Source organism: Artibeus jamaicensis, unplaced genomic scaffold (genome assembly GCF_021234435.1).
Source record: "Artibeus jamaicensis isolate MK-2021 breed Jamaican fruit bat unplaced genomic scaffold, CSHL_Jam_final scaffold_369, whole genome shotgun sequence".
In the NCBI taxonomy this organism is placed as follows: Eukaryota; Metazoa; Chordata; class Mammalia; order Chiroptera; family Phyllostomidae; genus Artibeus; species Artibeus jamaicensis.
In genome coordinates, this window is record NW_026522042.1 from 37,971,816 (window position 1) to 37,993,572 (window position 21,757).

Here is a 21,757-nt window from a genome sequence, read left to right on the forward strand (position 1 = left end):
TCCCCCCCAACCCCCCCCCCCCCCGCCAGTGGAAATGAGTCTGATACCTCTGTCCTGTAGTCATTCAGAGAGTTCAGAGTTTTGGGTTAGAGATAAGACGTTTGGTCATCATCAGCATGTGTAGTAATTCCTAAGCTAATTGATGTAAATAAGAGTTAAGTTCCTACAGCATCTCATCCATGTTACAATGAAACAAAGTTATTGAAGAACCTGTTATACACGAGACATGAGAAGATTGCCGAAAGCAGTGAGAAATGCCAGTTTTTCTAGGGTGTTATTCTTTTTTCCCCGCTTTACTTAAAAAAAATAGAGATCACAGGCAGTGGCAAAAATAGTACAGACACTCCCTCGTGCCCTTCACCTAATTTCCCCTTACATCTTAGGTAATTATAGTACAATATGCTTTTCCTCCTCTAAGCATTTCTGATAATTTTATAAATAACAGATAAATTTATTTTTGAGTCCTCACAGTATTGTAGGCAATGTCATGTAGTTATAACCATGAGCCAAAAGAATGTTCAAATTAACTTAAAGCTGCATATCTGGGATTGTGCATGTGTTTCAGGCTGCCAGATTATAAAGATGAATCTCCTCAGGATTTGACAGAGAGTCTTAATTAAGTGTTTAGCTGTTGCTGTCTTTAGTTTTGCTAATACTAGGAATTTGTGCTGTTGGGATGTGCACTAAGTAGATAGATTCTGATTTTCTTAGGGAATTTTAAGCCTCCTTGATAATCAATATGAACTTGATTAGTCTGTCTTAATGTTCTTTCTTTTTTCTTTAGTTAAATATGGAGCTATGGAGAGTGAAATTTTAACTGAATTTTAAGTTTCAGTATACTGCTACTTTATTAAATGTGAAATTTTTATAATCTTCTTTGAAAAAATCTTTAATAAGGTCTTTCACCTTATTTTTAGTTATGTAAAGGGCCAAACTTACACTTAATATTTAAGGATAAGCATAATGTATTTCCACAGAAGTATCTGTGTTCTGATGAAGGTTGAACGTAGTATTAATATGCTATCAGAAAGGGAATACATATTTTTTAAAGTAAAGATGTTTCTTTAATTCAGAAAAGGGGGAATGCATATGTATTGTTGTACTGTGATTTGTTATACACTATATTGACATTTGATTATTTCCTAACTGAGGTGTTTGATAGTTTGTTTGATTTTCTTTCTATGTTTGTCAGAGTATAGAGATCATTATGGATTAGAAATGGATTTTCCATCCTTTTAGTTTTCTTTCAGAATGAGTTAGTGTGATACATGGAGTCATCCTTCACAAGACAGTACTTAGGCAAACTAGAATTTCAGATAAAATACCTTCTGTTCCTCCTTGTGTTTTCTGCTTTTTAAAAATATTAGCAAAATATCTTCACTAAAATAATGTGTATATCTTTGTTAAAAGCTTACAGAAAAGTAATAAATAAACTCCTTTATCTTCTTCCAACATTCTTTCCCCTTTTCCATATTTATCTTGTGTTAACACATCTGCATATTTGACATGTGGCTATTTAAAATTTTTTGGCATGTACAATGGTTATACACACTTCTGTAGCTTTTTAATCCAGGTGATAATTATTTTGAAATTGTTTTCGATCCATGTCCAATGGAGGATTACTCTTCCATAGTTATCAGTATTCTAGATATTAATGCACCATAATTACCTTGCTGGTGAACATTTAGGTTAGGTTCATTTTAGATTAGTTATTTAGGTTACATAATTTATAGGAGTTAGTATTTCAGTGTTAACACTTCTTCAGTAGTCAGAGACGGGGAAATACTTCATATGAAATCACTTTAAACAAACAGATATGTGCAGCCTTGGTATGTATGGTTTTATACCATTAGGCAATTGAATAGTATTTTTTTTTTGCTCCTGCTTTCTAATTGTAAACAGAACTAACTTTGTTTTAGTCACGCTTCTAATTAGGGCTAACCTTTAAAATCTGATTTATTTTTTGTAAGTTGTTTTTAGGGCTTTTATATATGATAGGTGATTTTTTTCTTTTTGATGGGGGATGGGTGGGACCTTAGAGTGTCTTACATTAAGTTTTATTTATACTTCCCATAGGGATTAGGAGCAGACAGCAAGAACCTGTACCCTTTCCTGCTCCCAGTTATTCAACTGAGTACAGATGTTTCCCAGCCTCCACATGTTTATCTTCTGGAAGATGGTTTAGAATTATGGTAAGAAGAGAAACTTGATACCATGGATCTTACTTTTTTTCCTGGCCTTCCTTACTCTCATGCCAGTAAAGCAAAAGACATGCCCTAGGGCTTACAGACTCAACACTGAAAAACAAAAACGTAAAACCAGTTTCCCCGAAGTGGGTAAAATAATAGCTCCATCATTTCTCGGCAGCTGTCACTCAATGTAGGCTTACAGTAGTCAGAGTTAAAATCGAAGTTTCAGTAAGAACTCAGCTGCATTTCATCTATCGATTTGGAATGTAAAATTTGGGTCTTGATAAATTTTCAAAATTAAAAATTTACTTAAAATTCCCAGTGTGTTGAATGAGACTTTGGGGGGATTGTTGAGTTATTTTCAACCACTTACTACCTTACTACTACTGAGGTTATACCTTAGCCCTAAATGTTAGTGCTACTTAGTCTTGAGTTATTTTTTTTCTCAATGCTTAAAAATATGGAACACGTCACAAATTTGCATGTCATCCTTGCGCAGGGGCCATGCTTGTCTTGTCTGTATCATTCTAATTTTAGTACACGTGCTGCCGAAGCAAACACTTGAGTTATTATTTCACTAAGTGAGTAATATGTAGTGTTAAGAGGTAAAAAGAAAAACAAAAAACACCATAAAAACTTTTTCTTCTGGCAGCTTAGTGCCACAAACTGTAAGGAACTGTGCTAGGAAATCATTTTGTTTTATTAAGCTTGCTGTACTAATGGCAGCAATTTCTATTTAAAATGTAGTTTATAATACAGGAAATGTTTAAAAATTCCAATGTATAAACTGATATTGGAATTAAAAAAGCAAATCACAAATGAACCATATAGAATTAATAACCATTGAAAAAAATTAATACTTAGGATCTCCCTGCTTTTCTTTTTCTCTCCTTCCCTTATTTTCTTAGTTTTGCTTAGCTGTCTAGAAATGAACAGTTTTTTGATTCTTAGAAATTATCTTTGGTGCAAATTGTAAGTTAATTATATGTATAGAATACTAGATGTACAAATTTAAAGCATAACTAGGTAGGTGTTTATTTGCAATTTGTGTTTCTCTTATTCTTTTCTATATTATGTTTTAATTTAAATGACTTCTGGATCATCTGATTATAAATTGGTATGTGTTGGAAACATTTATATTCATATATTTTCATTTGCACAGAATGGATTACTCTAGATCAGAGGTTGGCAATTTTATTTTTTCAGGAGCAGATGGTAAATATTCTAGTCTTTGCGGGCTATGCTGCTTTCTGTCCCAACTATTCCATAGTGCTGTTTTAGACCAAAAGTTGTCATAAATAATATGTAAACAAATGGATACGATATGGCTTTGCTCCAGTAAAACACCATCTACAGAAATAGGATGTGGGTTTAATTTGGCCCATGAGCTGCTGTTTACCAGCTCCTACTCTAGATTACAAATTAAAACCATCTCTGGCACATACATACTTTTCTGTAAACGTAGATATTATATGATACTGACTGGTAGAAAAATGTGAAATATTAGTTACAGTAAAGAGACCAACTCAGATACTTATCAGTATTGCAGACTTAGTAAATTAATGTGGTTTTAGTAAAGGTGTGTAAACTTTTTACGGATTACATGAATAGGAAATAATAAAAGTGAATCACTCTGTTAATTGTATTTTTTTTCCTAGCCTTATTTATGTGTAAACAGATTAAACCATTATAATACATTTTTTAATTTACCAAATTTATTGGAATAGCTAAAATTCTTTAAAGCATTTGTATATATGTATATATGCATACATATATGTATTTATGTATATGTGTGTGCATGGGTATATGGATTAGAACTTGTTTGGAATCAGATATAGGTGTTAACCCCCAATTACACCACTATATTAGGCTTATAATCATCTTCTGTGAGCCTCAGTTTCTTTATCTGTACAATGAGGAAAAATTCCTGTTTCATATGGGTGTTGTGAAACTGAGGTAATGTTTGTAAAGTGGTTACTATTTTGTATATAATATTTAAAGCCTTGCTTTATATTTAATATTTAAAGGTTGCTTAGGAAGTGAAGCACAGATATAGAGACCATTCAGCTCAGGGCAGAATTCTAAAGAATTTAATAATATTTAGAAGTCACATGAGAAGTCATCAAAGATAACAAAGAAGAGCTGTCTACTGATGTAGGAGGAATACCAAGTCAAGAGGATACTGTTTTCTAAAAGTGGGAGCAGTCATCTGTGTTAGCTGTGCTGATTGTCCTAGTAAGAGCAGCACATAAAGGTGAATTTGGCCACATGCAGATGTTAGGAGGGATTTCAGTGGAGTGATAAGAACAAAAGACAAAATTGGGGTAGACTGAAGCACAAATTGGAGCTAAGAAGTATAGACTGCGAGCACTGACGACCTGTTTAAGAACTTGTACTGTGATGAGGAATGTAGAAATCTGGCAACAGCTGGCTGGTATGGGGAATGCAAGGTCTGGAGTGATGGATGAGGCTCCAAACAGATAATTGAAGAAGGCAAGAAGGGATGGGATTCAGCACAAGTAGAGGGTTGATTTTTAGTAGCAGCAGGAATACTTCATCTGTTTTAACTGAAGGTAGGAAGATGGACTAGGTAGGAAGATGGACTTCTGTATTGTAGTAGAGTGAGATAGGTAGGTGTTCCATCTGTTAGCTTCTATTTTTCTCAACAAACGTAGTCATCAACTGAGTATTATGGGCTAGAGTAGGAGTGTATATTGATATGAGGTTTGTGGGGAGCAAAGGTATAACATCTTTATATTGGAGAACGAGAATTTGAACTTACTAGGGATAACCAGAAGCAGCTGATGTTTGTGGTCAGGTATATAAAATGAAACTTCAGACTTATTAATTGATTTTTTAAATTATTTTATTTTTTAAAAGATTTTATTCATACGTTTTTAGAGAGGGGGAAAGGTGGGAGAAAGGGTTAGTATATTTTTTATACTCGGGTTTATTGCCTGTGTTTATATCTTACTCTGTGAAATGCTTAGTCATATGTTCTGTCCATTTTTCTCTTGTTACCTTTTGGATATTACTCCTTTGCACATTATTATGTCTGTTATAAAGATGGTCCCAAAGCCTGTTATTTGTTTATAAAACATTGTGTATTCTTACACGTTTAAACCTCAGTTGTCTTCAAAGTACCCCCCATTTGATGCAATACAACATTTTCTGAACTCACTGATTTTGATGCCTTTTAGTGCTTCTACTGTTTTTGTTTCACCTCTTCCACATGGGGAAAACATTTCCCTCCGAGGACTTTTTTCATCCAGGGAAACAACAGAAACCTTGCTCAGGCCAAGGTGAGGTGAATGAGGAGGATGGGGCACAGGGATCATGCTGTTTTTGTTCAAAAACTGCTGGATACTCAGGGAGGTGTAGGCAGGTGCACTTGTAAATGATTCATTGTGAAATGGGCAAACACATTGAAAGAGTCCTCAGAAAAATTCACTGAAGCCCAAGCAGCCCCTGACAACAATGCCAGCTGGAAGGAACACTGATACAGACGGGTTCCTGGGACACTCACCTGGCCGGGGAAGCCTGCACTACAAGGGGCCAGCCTCCAGAAGATAATTCCATTTTAGGGGGTTCCTCCCTCATATATATTGCAGATGACCTTTTCTCAATATGTGACATATATATTTGCTTTGGGGGGTTATATTTTGATATACAATAATTGTTAATTTGATGTAGTCATATTTATTTGTTTTCTTCTTTGATCTTTCTCTAACCTAAAGTCATGAATATGTTCTCTTCATATCTTAACCTTTCTCATACCTACCTGTCTTGGAATTAATTTCTGTATTTTGTATGAGTGAGAGATTTACCACCAAATACTGAGTCGACGGTCTACCTCTTCTTACTTAGCCTTGGAGCCTCTTCTGTCATATGCAAAAAGTTGTATTTCTTGTGCTTTCTATTCTGTTTATGATACTCATTACAGTGATTTGATAGTAAGTCATAATATTTGGTAAAGCAAGTATCTTCCCCTACCCTCATGTTTTTTGTGTTTTCTTGAGAAGTTTTTTTTTGTTCTTGCTCATTTGCCTTCCACATAGTTTTGGAATCAGCTTACCTTATTTCCAGGAAAAGCCGTATAGGTAATTGAGTTGACATTTTATTCATTCTGCATAACAACTTAGAATTGCCATCTTGATACTAGATTTTTGTATCTGTGACTTACAGCGGTTCTATAACAGTAGGTAAGTGTAGTAGTGGGGAATTACAACCCACCCTGCAATTCTTTTGATGTTATTTCTGTAGATGCTGACTCTGACAAATACATAGGTTATAAATAAATAGCATGTTTGTATAAGAATCCTAGGAACTAACTTCAAAAGTTATAGACTCGAGGCATCCCAGCTCCAGGAGATTTTGCTGACCTTCATCCGGGAAACCAGGATGACATAAAGTCAGGATGATGTGAAGGCAGGATGACGCACACTGGACCATCACTGTCCTTATCAGAATGCACTGTGCTCGTCTCTACATGAAAAACTTTTCAAGCCCCTCCCTTGATCTCTTTGTTCTATTTCCCCTTTCCTTCCTTATAAAAACCTCTGCCTCCACTGAGACGGGGAGATGGGCTTTAAGATGTGAGAGGCCCATCTTCCCAGAGACATAGTCTTTGAGACGAGTCCTCCATGAAGATGGGCTTTGTGATAGAGTCCCCAGCTTCCAGATGGCTTGCATCTAAATAAACCACTTGCTGTTATATTAGCACCTGTCTTTAGAGTATTGGCTTTTGAAGTGGCAGGCAGCCAGCTCTGCACTTCAGCACAGTTCATCTTAATATTTTTCAACTCTGTGATGGTACAAAAGTGATACACATTCACTAGAAACCATACTTTGAAATTTGCAGTAGGATATTTTTTCGCAATGCTAGACAGTGGTTTATGGAGGTAAACAACCAATACTTTATAGTGTCCTGTGTTGCCAGCACTTTTGAATATTGTGTTTTGTGTTTTCACATCTTGTCATGTTTACAAAGTGCCTATCTATCTGTGTCACCTCCTTCTGGTGAGAAGAGGAAGGCAATTACAGTGTATTGATATATTAAGCAATCATGCTGAACCCTGAGAAATTTGGGAAATTTATTTATGAATTCTTTTCTTCTTTCTTTTCTGTCAGTCATATCTTGGGTGAATAAAAACGTAACTTTTTCATACCTACCTTTGTATCTTTTATTAACTTACTTGGCTCATCATATTAGAGTCCTTCCGAGACGCCCTGCACACATACACTCAGCAGATGTCAGTGTAGACAGAATGATAGATGATGCTTTTTGCGGCATGTCACTGTTTTTCCAGAGAATAGATTCGTATTGTCACTAGGTGTGTTTTCTATGAGTGGTAGGTACTCTTTTATGAGATAAAGGAAGTTCCTTCCTATTTATAATTGGATGAGGGTTTTTATAGTGAATGTTCCATTTAGAATAGGACCCTTCCTCCCTTTCCTTGCAGATATTGTAACATTTGTTGTTTTCTTCTTTAACTTTTTTTGGTGGGGGTAGAAAAGGTGGCGTGAGGAGATAAACTAACTACACACTTCTATGATAAACCACAATCTGTATGTAATTTATTTGTTTATTTATTTTTAAATTTCTTTTTTAAGATTTTATTTATTTTTAGAGGGGAAGGGGAGGAGAGAGGGAGAGAAACATCGGTGTATGGTTGCCTCTCATGCGTCCCCCGCTGGGAACTGGCCTGCAACCCAGGCATGTGCCCTGACTGGGAATCAAACCACAATTTTTTGGTTTGCAGGCCCGCGCTCAGTCCACTGAGCTACACCAGCTGGGGCTGTAATTTATTTTTTATACATTGATTTTTTCAGATTGTTATTACTGTGATTGAGATTTGCTTGTTCATATTTATTAAATTTTACTAAGCTCATATTAAAAATTTAACATAACTTTTTGCCACTAATTAGCCCAGTGTTTCTTTGAAAGGACACTTGATAAGACTATATCAGAAAAACAAAAACTGAAATAATTTTTATCTCTTCCAAACCATTTATCATAATCATACTTTTGCTTTATTGTTATAAGCATACATATTTTAGAATGTAGTTTCTTTCCTTACACTTTTTGCCATTTATATAGAAATAATACTATATGATTTATATAATAGGTTTTTAATTTTGATGAATTTTGTAATTTACTTTTAGGTAATTGTATGACTTCATATTGTCTATTTTTATGTCTTTAAATGGGACAGTTTTTGAAATATTTAAGTCATATTAATAACTTTAATGGTTACAGAAAATGATTTAACTTTTTTTTCCCTAGGTTAGTGACTTTGGAAAACAGCCCGTGTATTACACCAGAACTGCTTCGTATATTTCAGAATATGTCACCACTTCTTGGTAGGTATGAAAGCATAAACTCACTAATAGAGCCATAATTTGGGCATTATAGATAACCTGTGTTTACTAAAGTTTCTCATACTGACAGATAAGTTGGATAGTGTTTTAATAGCTCGTAGATTTTTTCTGTATGTTTTAAGAATAACTTCTGCTTATTAAAGATCAAATAGTAAATGTACTAAATAAAATTTTTAAAAGGTTCTTAGGAAACTACAAATTAAGTTTGAACTTTGGTAAAATTTGTTTCATAGCAGTTCTGTATGGTATTATATTTAAAAGGTTACGCTGTGAGGCTAGTTCTATATATACCCTGGTTTGTCCAGCTTCTTTCACAACGTGATTTCGTGTTATCAATTTTTCACAAATGAGCTCTGTACGTATTTCTGACTTAGCTAAGGAACCACAATATGAACCTCATATAATGAAATTATTAATATTAGAAAGTCTGTTATTTATTGAAGTTTGACTCATGTATGAGCTGTAAAATCATGAAGTTTAATGTTACTGAAGCTATGCTTTTGGTACATGAACTCATAGAACTGGACAGTGGGCTAGCAGTAGGCATTTAGTCCCTTTAAGCATGGATGAGATCTAATTAGATTCTTTTTTGTCAATCTGCACATGTATTCTGATGATAAATAATAACAGAAAACAATTTTGTGTTACATATTAATTACCACTCAAGTTATGTAATACTTTAAATATTGAAAAAATATTTTGTTTATAGAGTTTTGTGAGAGATTTTATCAGTACAGATTACATTTAAACTGATGCAGTATTTAAGAATTCTATAAAGTGCCATTTATTGGATATTCGGGATTTCTTTTAATCTGCAAAATACTACCATTTTTAAAAGTCATTTACTTTTAAAACATAAAAGTTATTTAAGTTTTTTCCATTCAGGATCCTATTCTTCAAGACTCTTTTTTATATATATAATATATTTTATTGATTATGCCATTCCCCCATTTATTCCCTCTACCCTGCACATCCCCTCCCACCTACATTCCCCCCTTTAGTTTATCTCCATGTGTCATAAGTTCTTTAGATTCTACATTTCCCACACTACTCTTGCCCTCCCCCTATCTATTTTCTTCCCACCACCTATGCTACTTATTGTCTGTACCTTCTCCCCCCTTCTCCTCCCACTCCCCTATTGCTAACCCTCCCTGTGATCTCCATTTCTGTGGCTCTGCTCCTGTTCTAGCTGTCCACTTAGTTTGCTTTTGTTTTAAGTGTGGTTGTTAATAACTGTGAGTTTGCTGTCCTTTCACTGTTCATCTTTTTTATCTTCTTTTTCTTAGATAAGTCCCTTTAACATTTCATATAATAAAGCCTTGGTAATGATTAACTCCTTGAACTTGACCTTATCTGGGAAGCACTTTATCTGCCCTTCCATTCTCAATGAAAGTTTTGCTTGATAGAGCAATCTTGGATGTAGGTCCTTGCCTTTCATGACTTGGAATACTTCTTTCCAGCCCCTTCTTGCCTGCAAGGTCACTTTGGAGAAATCAGCTGACAGTCTGATGGGAACTCCTTTGTAGGTGACTGTCCTCTTCTCTCTTGCTGCTTCTAGGATTCTCTCCTTCATTTTAATCTTGGCTAATGTAATTCTGATGTGCCTTGGTGTGTTCCTCCTTGGGTCCAACTTCTTTAGGACACTCTAAGCTTCCTGGACTTCCTGGAAGTCTATTTTCTTTGACAGATTGGGGAAGTTATCCTTCATTATTTGTTCAAATAAGTTTTCAATTTGTTGCTCTTCCTCCTTTCCTTCTGGCATCCCTATAATTCAGATGTTGGAACGTTTAAAGATGTCCTGGAGGTTCCTAAGCCTCTCCTCACTCATTTTTTTGAATTCTTGTTTCTTCATTCTTTTTTGGTTGGATGTTTTTTTCTTCCTTTTGATCCACACCGTTGATTTGAATCCCAATTTTGTTTCCATCACTATTGGTTCCCTGTGCATTTTTCCTCATTTCACTTAGTGTGTAGCCTTCATTCTTTTCATCTAATTTGTGACCAAAATCAACCAGTTCTGTGAGCATCCTGATCGCCAGTGTTTCAAACTGTGCATCTGATAGGTTGGCTATCTCTTGGTTGTTTAAAAGTATTGGCTCTGGGGTTTTGATTTGTTCTTCTGTTTGAGCCATAATTTTTTGTTTTGGTCATGTCTGTTATGTAGTGAGGGGCGGAGCCCTAGGTGTTCACCTGGGCAGGGCAACCCATGTGTTGGGTTGTGACATGGTATGTGGGTACGGGGTCAGAGAGGGAACAATGGCGCTCGTTCCACACTCTCTCAGATTTCAGTTCCCTCTGCCACTTCCCACAAGCAAATTGGGCTCTTCTGGTGCTGGTTCCCAGGTGGGTGGGCTTGTGTACATTCTAGGACCCTGTGGGTCTCTTCAGTGAACTCTCCTGTGAGGCTGGAAGTCTCTCCTGGCACCTCAACCCCCACAAGTGTTTTCAATTGGTGCTTTTAGGCTTTATTTCCCAGTGCTGCGGTCCTGGGTTGCACAGTCTTTCTCACTGCCTTTTTTCACCCGGTTTATCTGTGCATGAATGTGTGTCTGTGGTCAGCCAACCACCTTGGGCATTTCACTGGGTCTGCCCATTGCTTTCCCCTTCCCGGGGTCTGGCAGCTCCTGCTTTTTGTGTCTCAGCCCCTCTCCACTGGCCTCCCACTCTGCCTCTCTTACCAGTCTGGTTAAATGGTTGTCAAACTTTCAACAGGTCAATTTTCTGTCCGTTCTGGTTGTTTTGTTTCTGAATCTTTGTTATCCTTAATTTTGGTTGTCTGAGGAGGCACAGTGTTTCCACCTACTCCTCAATCTTGGCTGGAAGTTCTTCAAGACTCTTAAATGAAGCATCTTTAATTCCTTTGTTAGGACTTGGGTGTACTAACAGAATAGTTTAATATTTCAGGAGACAGTACTTACATAGAAAAATACTAGGAAAAAGACAAATTTATTTTAACAATATCTAAAGATTGTTTCTTCTAAGAACTTATTTGTAGTGAGCAGTTTTATTAGAGGCAAAAATGTTGCTGTGGTATAATGATGCACCAGAGAAGTGCAGGCTCACTTTTGACAGTATCAACAAATGTGGACTAAAACAAAATCATAACTGGTTAAAAAAACCTCTCATTTGCTGAATGGCTCTTGTATCTAGGCAATTTAAATAGTTCTTCACATTTTTTCTGTTTCTTTTTCTGTTCTATCCTATTCTTTAGTATAGGTGAGATCTCAAATAGTACCAAAATATCATCTGTTTTCTAGTAAAGAAGAGCCATGTGCTATTTATCATCAAGCATTTTCATAAAATTATGGAGAAAAATTCCCAAAGATGAAGACAGTGGCAGAATACCAGTCACTTATTGCTAGGGAAAGTTTTGTCTGTACTTAAAACATTATTGAGAAAGAAAATAGGAAATGTCCTTTTCACTTTCCTTCACTTCGCCTCTGGTGAAGCCCTTTTAGCTTTGTTCTACCTAACGTGGAGACCACATGTGCACCATTGTTGGTAATCCAGTGTTTCCTTATACTTGACCTAAGAATGGAAATCTCAACCCAGACCCATTATGAACTTTGTCTTAAGCAGATAAAGCCATTTTTACATATGGCTGACTTTGCATAGTAGTTTCACTTCACCTTTGTATACTACCCCAAATTCAGCATGCCTTGGCTTTACAGTGTGTTGAGAGAGGATTGGTGGCCAAGAAGAAGAGACTTAAACAAAAAAAACACAACAGTAACCCTGCTAGATCCATATGCCCTATTTTGAGTGTAGGTTTAATAAGTACTATAGTACAGTTTTACTGTAGAAAGCTAAAGTAGTTGATGCATAGTCTTATGTGTCAATAAAGACTTTTATGTGTTCAGAACAATATCTGGCACATAGCAAGCACAATTTAAGTGTTTTGCAATTATATTTATTGTTATTATTAACATTACTTTTAAAAGTACCCAGCCATTGGCTATATAGGATTTGTTACTTAACTGAATCAGGAACTAGTTAAATTTGACTTCTGGTCAAGTTGGAGGCATAGGTAAACATGCCTTGCCTTCTCACGCAACTACAGAAAAATTACAGCTACACTACAAACAAACCACCCAGAAACATCAGAATTGAGCTGTATGGAAGTCTGACAACCAAGAATTTAAAGAAGCCACCACGTTCACTCTGACAGGTAGGCAGAGACGTAGAACGGGTGGTCCCACACCCATGTGTGGTAGATAAAAATTGGGAGGGATACCTCATGAGTGAGGGATCCTGGCCCCAAAGCAGACCACCCAGCCTAGAGTTTCTGTACCAGGAAGTTAAGTCCCCATAACTTCTGTCTGTGAAAACAAGTGGGGGTTGGGGCAACAGAAGAAACTGTGGGACTCACAGAAGACTACTCTTAGAGGACCCACAAAACACTGAAGGCGTATGCAGACCCACTCTCTTTAGGATTCAGCACCAGGACAACAGCTGAGAAGGCTCCAGTGGCATATGGGGAGAAAGTGAAGTGACTGGCATCAGGGTGAGTGCTGGAGACAGCTTCGTCCCAAGCACACCCCCAGAGGCTAGGCACCAGCATTATTCCCTCTGCGAGCCCTCACCCCACAGCCACAGAGCAGCGGACATGGGTTGCCCCTTCCTGGCAATTACCTAAGGCTCTACCCCATCCAACTTAATAGGTGTGCTTTTCTATAATAAGCCATACTGCTAAGACAGGGGTCAAAGCAACTCTGCCTAATACACAGAAACAAACACAGGGAGGTGGCCCAAACAAGGAGACAATGAAATATGGCCCAAATGAAAGAACAGAACAAAACTCCAGAAAAAGAACTAAATGAAATAGAGACAACCAATCTATGAGATGCAGAGTTCAAAACACTGATTACCAGGATGCCCCAGGAACTCATTGGGTACTTCAGTAGCATCAGAAAAACCCAGGCAGAAATGAAGGTTACACTAAGTGAAATAAAGAAAAATTTATAAGAAACCAACAGTGGAGGGGATGAAGATGAGAATCAAATCAATGATTTGGAACATAAGAAAAAAGCATTCAGTCAGAACAGCAAAAAAAAAAAAGAATTCAGAAAACATGAAGCTAGGCTAAGGAGCCTCTGGGGCATCTTCAACTGTACCAGCATCTGAATCGGGTGTCAGGAGAAGAGAAGGAGCAAGATATTGAAACCTTACTTGAAAAAATAATGAAAGAAAACTTCTCTAATTTGGTAAATGAAATAGACATACAAATCCAGGGAGAACAGAGTCCCACACAATATGTATGCAGAGAGGTCCACACCAAGACATGTCATAATTAAAATGCCAAAGGTTAAAGATAAAGAGAATCTTAATAGCAGCAAGAGAAAAGCAGAGAGTTTCCTACAAAGGAGACCCCATAAGACTCAGCTGATTGATTTCTCAAGAGAAAGTTTGTGGGCTAGAAGGGACAGACAAGAAGTATTCACTGTGATGAAAAGCAAGGACCTACAACCTAGATTACTCTGTCTGGCAAAGCTATCATTTAGAATTAAAGGGCAGATGAAATGCTTCCCAGAAAAGATAAAACTAAAGGAGTTCATCATCACCAAGCCATTATTATATGAAATGTTAAAGGGAAATATATAAGAAAAACATGATCAAAACTATGAATATTAAATTGGCAACAAAATCACAACCATCAATAATTGAATCTAAAATTAAACAAGCAGGACAGGACAGAATCATAGATATAGGCATCATTTATAGGGTTATATGTTGGAAGGGGAAAGGGGCGAATGGGGGAAAAGGTGCAGGAATTAAGAAACACACATTGGAAGGTACAAAATAGGGGAGGTTAAGAACTGTAAAAAAAAATGGAGAAGCCAAAGAACTTGTGTGACTGATGGATATCAACTGGGGGCAGCAGGCTGGGGAGGGGGCGTTGTTGGAGGGAATGGTGGAGGTGGACAAAGGTGGGTAAATGGGACAACTCTAATATTTTTTTAAAAGCTAAAAGCAAAAGCAATCTTGTGATCATTGATAGTTGATTAAAACTTTTTGGGCTTTTGAAGATTTAAAAAAACCTATATTTAAGAGTTTTAATGAATATAGATGATGTGACATTTTCAGATTGTGTATTCTGTACATTTTTCAAAACAAAAAGTTATATGTGATTTGTTCTATGCATTATATGTATATCAGCCTCAATAATACTGAAGAAGTTTGGTTACAATTACATCTGTGCATGTTTAGTATACTTTTATTTGAATATTACACAACTGCTTTATATTGTTTGACATGTAGCTTTTTGCATATACATTTTTCAGATGAGGTTTAAAACTTTTTCAACTATAATCAGTTCATTTTAATCTCTTAAGAATACAAATTAAAATTGTTACTCATTTTTCTTACCAGTGAAACATTCTTTTTCATTAAAAAAGGGTTTAAAAAATGTATTTAATGAATGTGATAGCTGTTTTTTTTTCCTAAGTAGAAATAAAGTTACTGTCAGGAAGTTTTTCATTTTTATTTAAATTACATAAAATCAATAATACTGAACACTGTAAAATATTTAAGTTAATAGTTTTTAGGGTACATTAATTATGAATAAATCCAAGGCTAAAATTCATTTTATATTGTTTTCCCTGAATATAAGTAGAACTGGAGATATTTTAAGTAGAACCAGAAGCACTAACTAAAAGCGAACCTAATAATTTAGTTCTAAGGGTATTTTTTAAAAATTTTTTAAATCTGTTTTATAATGTTAACTTACTTAGTAATACAATTATTTAAAAGGTAAACATCTGATTGGCTCTTACCCTTGTTGTTCTAAATGCCAGACTAATGTTTCTTGACCAACAAAAGTTTTCTGCTGGTAACTTTCTATCTGATTTGGAAGGGACTTCCTTCCCTCCAGTGCCGTCCCCCTCTGCTGCCTGCTCCGCCTGCCCCCCTCCCACCATCATAAGGATCTTACACTTTTTGTTTTTTCATTTTGTCAGAAATAGAAGAAACTATTACAGTTGCATTTCCAAACAGAAATATTACCTAGTATGGCTAAACATAAATAAATTTGTATTAAGTCTCTGTAACATAACTCAGGAATTTATTCTTTTTGTCCTCTTTATAGAAACTTAAAAGAATAAATCAAATGTAACATTTGAAATTATAAATTAAAAATAGCACCAAAAAGTAGAGAAAAAGGAATGGACTATAAATTAATACAGATAGATATAATATGCACACAGCATAACTAGAAACTTTAATGGGCCACAGATTTGCCTCAGAGCTCTGTCAGTCTGTAGAAGGAAGAAAATCAATCACCTAAATTCGAGATTTTTAGTGTGGACACTGTTGAAATTTGGGGGCATATCATTCTTTGTTATGTCAGGCTGCCCAGTGCATTGTAGGAACCTTAATGTTAAGCATCCTTAGCCTCAACCCATTAGGTGCTGGTTATAATAACCAAAGTTTTCATACTTTGCCAGATGTCTGAACTTGCCCCTGGTTGAAAATATTTGACTTTAGTTATCCATAGGGTCTGAAAAGAAATGCAGATCCATTGTATAGTTCTGATACTAGGCCCGGATAATCATTTTTTTTTTTTTTTGTCACTAGGAGGAACTCATGGATATAATTAACAGTGTTTTATATACCTAAAGGCTAATTTATTGATTTAAGACTACACTTAATATTAGTATTTACTATGTGCTGATGACAGCGTACCCTAGAAAATTTAATAAAAGCTACTCTTAGCATGATGGAGACATGATTGATCTAGGAATAGTTTTTTAAACATCTGTAAGAAGAGGTGGGTGTTATGGTTTTGAAAATCATCCTGGCCCTGGCTGGTGTAGCTCAGTGGATTGAGCACGGGCCTGCGAACTAAAGGATCGCGGTTCGATTCCCAGTCAGGGCACATGCCTGGGTTGCAGGCCAGTTCCTAGCAGGGGCCAGTTCCCAGCAGGGGACACACCAGAAGCAACCACACATTGATGTTTCTCCTCCTCTCTCCTTCCCTTTCCTTCCTTTCTGAAGATAAAGAAATAAAATTTTAAAAAAAATCAACCTGTCTTAAATACTGTTTTCTTCATCATAAATGGTGGCATTCATTTAGAAATTATGTTCCCTGACATGCCTGGGGTATAGCTGTCCTGAATTCTCAAATATGTTGGACTGGGAAACATTATCAGCAAATCCAGAGTTGACTGGACTTTCTTCCTGAGGAGAAGGGGACGATGTGAATTTCTCATAAGGAAAACTATCCAAAATAAATGCCTGTCTCTTTATGCTGAGATTTTTGTCTTTCGTTGTGACAAATGTTTAGATGACAACCTTTGTTATTTCTTTTTATGCCTTTCATCAGCATGGTTACAAGTTGGCCATTCCCTTTCCCTCCACATGCTTATTTTAAAATTATTTGTTAAATCCTAAAGTTTGTGAACTAATGCCTTTAAGATACATTTTGAGCCAAAATTAGGATTGTCATTTTATTGTGAGAATATATAGGAAATTTTCATCTGAATATAATGTCTTCTCACTTTGCTAAAGTATGACTTAGATAGGCTGTAGGTCAATATTTTGCCAGAAAAATGTTTTCTAATCTGTCCTATTGCAAGTATATAGAATTTTTAAGCATTAGCAACAAAGAATGGCAGGTTTTAGACATAGATTTTTTTTTATCTACACAGTTATGTACATACAATCTGTATTCTGTTGTACAACTATTGTATGTGATAAGATGTGTAAAATAACACTGTATAACATATGCTCATAGTCAATTTGAACAAAATAGCTTCTGCTTTGTACTTTTAAAGGCATAGATAAAAACCATATTCTTTTCCTGGGCTATTCTGGTAATTACTTTTTTAAAGAACGTTTTTTATGTGCGGGAAGAATGAAGTTCAAGAATTGAGAATATCCAAACAATATTTGTTAGAGTATAATGAGGATTCTTTTTATAAGTATAGTAGCATAATGCTTATTGCATGAACCCATTTAAGCAGATGTCAAAATGTGATGGTAAAACAATCCAATTGCATGTTGTTTGCCATTGCTAATACTAGAAATTTAGTTTGATTTTAAATATTGGGTTCTTTTCTGAAAAGAAAAAAGGGAATTTAATTTTTTTTCTAAATTGTTTTTTATAAGTGGGAGTTTTGGGGGGAAGCATTAAGTTGTAGGTTGATGCCAATTTTGGGGTAATTATTTATATACTAGTATTCTGAATAGCACTCTGCGAAGATTTGTAAAGTGTATGTAACTTTAAATAATTCACTTTGTTTAATCTGACATTGAACAATGAATTAATTTGTTCTTTTAAAAAACTGTTATTTTGGCAGAACTAAGTTCAGAAAATCTCAGAACCTGCTTTAAGATCATCAATGGTTATATCTTTTTATCATCAACAGAATTTTTACAGGTATGTTATATAGTGTTTTGCATTGTAAAAAATTACATAGTTATAATTTTCTTTTTCTTTTGAAATCAGGAGTTACCTTTTCAAAATTTAACTGATGAATCTACATTAATTTGGGGGGGTATATATATGAGCATTGACCACCACTGCAGGGGTGACAGGATGCAGTTCTGTGAATTAGGTTTGTTAGCACAGAAACTATGTTCTATGAATATTTGATAAGAATATCCTCTTATTTCTATAAAAATCAGCATGAGAAATAAGCTTTTATTTTTATTTCCTAAACTTTTCCTAAAGACTTTTATTTTTTTTAATCTTTTAAGGTTTTAATTTATTTATTTTTAGAGAGAGTGGAAAGGAGGGTGAAAGAGAGGGAAACAAATGTTAGTATGTTCTTGCCTCTCCGGCACCCCCAACTGGGAGCCTGGCCTGCAACCCAGGCATGTGCCCTGCCTGAGAATCAAGCCGGTGACCTTTTGGTTCACAGGCCTGCACTCAATCAAGCCACTGAGCCACACCAGCCAGGACTCCTAAAGAGTATTAAATGAAACTTTAGTATATAATTATCAATAGGTTATAATGAATCCCAAATTGAATTTTATGTGTGTTTTGATATTGCAGATTTATTTATAAGTATATTTTGACTTTTGATTGAATTGCAGACATATGCAGTAGGTCTGTGTCAGTCCTTTTGTGAATTGCTAAAGGACATTACTACAGAAGGTCAAGTTCAAGTGCTCAAGGTATTGTCATCTTTTAAATGATTATTATTAGAAGTTTTCCATCTATGTTACAAAATCAGACCTTTACTGGGATTGGGATGATTGGCAAGGAGAAGAGTAGTGTTATTTTTTTTTTTTTACTTTTCAATATTTTATTTATTTATTTTAGACAAAGGGGAAGGGAGGGAGAAAGAGGAGAGAAACATCAAAAGGTTGCCAGTGTGCTATATATTGGGGTCCTGACCTGGCCCACAACCCAGGTAATTTGCCCTGACTGGGAATTAAACTGGCAACCTTTGGGGTCGCAGGCTGGCACTCAGTCCACTGAGCCACACCAGTCAGGGTGAGAAGAGTAATTTTAGACAGTAATTTCTTTTAGGAGTATTCATTTGGTCTGGTATTTCTGGACCAGAGGTCTCAAATCATGGATCACCTGAGGACATTGTTAAAATGCAGATACCACATTTCTAAGAAGGTCCCCTTCATCCTGAGACCTCCCTTTGTATAGCAGTGTTTTAAAATCTTTTATGAATTATCCGAAGGCTGGTGACATTTGATACTTCTCATCCCTCCAGTTTGTTGGCCTACTTTTGAGATAAAATTTTTATGTTATAAGTTGGTACTTTTAATTTAAGCTGGCTCTCAGAATACCAAGTTTTATGGATCACGTGTAATTAAGAACCAATATCAAATTACTTTGTTGTACACCTGAAACTAATATAATAATCAATTATAGCTTAAACAAAACGGAAATAACCAAATAATCTCTGAGTTTGTCTTTATGCATTATATCTTTACAGATTGAAAGAATATATTACCTTTATATACTGTATATAATTTTGCATAGTTCAGAACTAACTGGCCCTGACTGTATATTATCTTTATATGTTAAACCTATATACTAAAGATACAAAGAGTATTAAATAAATGTGTATAATTGCACATAAACATAAGTATACTAAAATACATCTTTATATGTATGTTTTTGTGTATATACATATATATACATTACGTACTTTATGTATGGACTTAGAGGATATAGCTGTTAGAAGTACTTTTTTGTTTTTAGTTTCTTAGCTGTATTCTGAGTGAAATATGAGAGCTGTTTAGGTGAAGTGTTAACTATCATCACAAAGTCACATTTATTGTGTGAAAACCATGGCACTGCTTGAGATCCTAAAAACTCTTTGATTTTCTCCCAGTGAAATGAGAAGTGTTTGCCCAGAGAGGTTCATTGTAAGGAGTGTATTAAGTTATAATAATGTAGCATCAATCCACAGTATATTTTTGGACAATGTGCGTTAAAGTTTGTTCAGATGGTGAAGTCTTTTTTCTTATTAACCAATATGATAGTTACTATATATTTAAAAAGAGGCATCAATTTGAACTTATTCAAACATTGTAATATTTTATATATTCAGACATTTATTATACATACATGCACATATAAAGCTCCAGGTATCCATGTTAACATGCTTATTAATTTCACTTGTAAATTGGTTGTATTTGGTATATCACTGATTATTTAATTGTTTACCGTATAGGTTAGGGGTCAGCAAACTATTTCTGTAAAGGACCACATAGTAAGTGTTTTAGGCTTTATGGGCCATACAATCTTTGTCTCAACTATTTATATCTGCTATTGTGGATTGAAAGCAGTCATAAACAATATGTAAAGTGTGGCTCTATTCCAATAATAATTTATTTACAAAATTAAGCAGTTGGTTGGATTTGGCCCATAAGCTGAGTTTTGCCACCTTCTGGTATTGATGTTACCAAACCAAAAACGGGGTTCAGCTGTCCACTGCCACCAGTAGACAAATTCTAGCTGCAGAGGTTGGTGAGAAAGGAAAGAGATTTTTATTCAAATGCTGCCCAGTAGGAAAATGGCAGGCTCTTGTCTCAAAGCCCATCCCATCCTGGAAACAAAGGAAAACCCAGCTTCCCTTAGCCAGACCAAAACTAAAGACAGTGTCCAGAGTTCCTTCTCCCATTTAAAGTTCCAGCCTTTGGGGACCAGAGATGGTTGCCGAGTGGACATCCAGGCAGTTGAGCTTTTCTCCTGGCCAGTGTCAGGCCTCAGGCTCCCTCATTGGAACCCGCATGTGGGTCCAGTGTTGCCATTGGCCATGCAGCTTCCATGGTTGGAAGGTCCTGTGAGTGCATCAGCCAGTATGTTCAGGAATTGGGTAAAAGTTATGTCCTTTCCTCCTTTTTTGCCATTCTGATCTCTAAAGCCCACATGACTGCCTTCCCCTGGTCCTATGCCCAATCTGGTACTGAAAGGGGCAGGAGGGATTTTTTTCTTGTCCAACCATCTTACTGGCCTTGTGGGAGCTTACTACAATACTTCCTCCTATTGCCATCCTGCCTGAGGTGTGGGGAATCTGCTGCTGGAGCAGGTTGCTGTGCACAAGGGGCAGAGCATTCACCAGGCCCCAGCTTAGCTGTGGCCCTGACAGTGTGGCCGCCCTGCCTGCTGCCTCAGGTTCACATCTCCTCTGGCTGCCCCTTCTTTTCCCCACCTTCTGCCTTTTTCTGCAGTCTGGCCAGGCCATTAGTATCAGTGATATTCAGTGCTTTCTCCTACTAGAAATAAGTAATAGGAAAATCAGTGTCTGGTCTTAAGTAATTTATTCTGTTGGAGTTGGAGAAGCAAGTGAACAACCAGTCCTTGTTCAGTGTTAATGTAATTAGTGGCGTGAACCACAGTTCTCTGCCACCAATTCATTGCCACCAGGAGTCCCTAATCTGGGATGCAGTGAAGGGAGAGACTTTATTTGCTAAGACTGCTCAAGTGAAGCAATCCTCTGTTACAACTGAAGTGTTAACAGCTCAAGCCAGGGAAAGGCAGCTAAAAGTGCTCTCCACTGAGGCAACTGGAGCCTGGCTTATATAGAGAGAAGTTTCTGCTCCCAGTCCTTGATTGATTTGTGTATATGCAAATGAAAACTCCAAATCTGTACAGTTTGGTCCAAATATCACTACCCTGATTGGGTTGGCCCCGCTGTTCCGATTGGTTGTTGTGGTGTCCCTCTTAATGGTCAGTAAATATGCAAATGAGGATGTAGCTGTGCAGCTCCAATTGGACAGGG

General features: G+C 36.2%; 1 protein-coding gene and 1 non-coding gene across 7 annotated transcripts in view; one reads left to right on the forward strand and one right to left on the reverse strand.

Annotated features, from left to right (window-relative positions):
* The window catches only part of IPO11 (importin 11), a 189,714-nt gene that overhangs the window by 92,989 nt on the left and 74,968 nt on the right, over nt 1-21,757 (forward strand). For all 6 annotated transcript variants that reach the window (XR_008390098.1, XR_008390097.1, XM_053657295.1 and 3 more), the window contains exons 21-24: nt 2,077-2,192; nt 8,476-8,552; nt 17,864-17,943; nt 18,603-18,683. Coding sequence is in view for 4 of the 6 variants with exons in the window: in XM_053657295.1 (XP_053513270.1) it covers nt 2,077-2,192; nt 8,476-8,552; nt 17,864-17,943; nt 18,603-18,683 (354 nt within the window). In the remaining 2 variants the exon portion in view is untranslated. The remainder of the gene's footprint in view (nt 1-2,076; nt 2,193-8,475; nt 8,553-17,863; nt 17,944-18,602; nt 18,684-21,757) is intronic.
* LOC119042436 (U6 spliceosomal RNA) lies at nt 2,644-2,750 on the reverse strand. Its single transcript, XR_005081227.2, has one exon. It is a non-coding gene; the product is annotated as a U6 spliceosomal RNA (small nuclear RNA).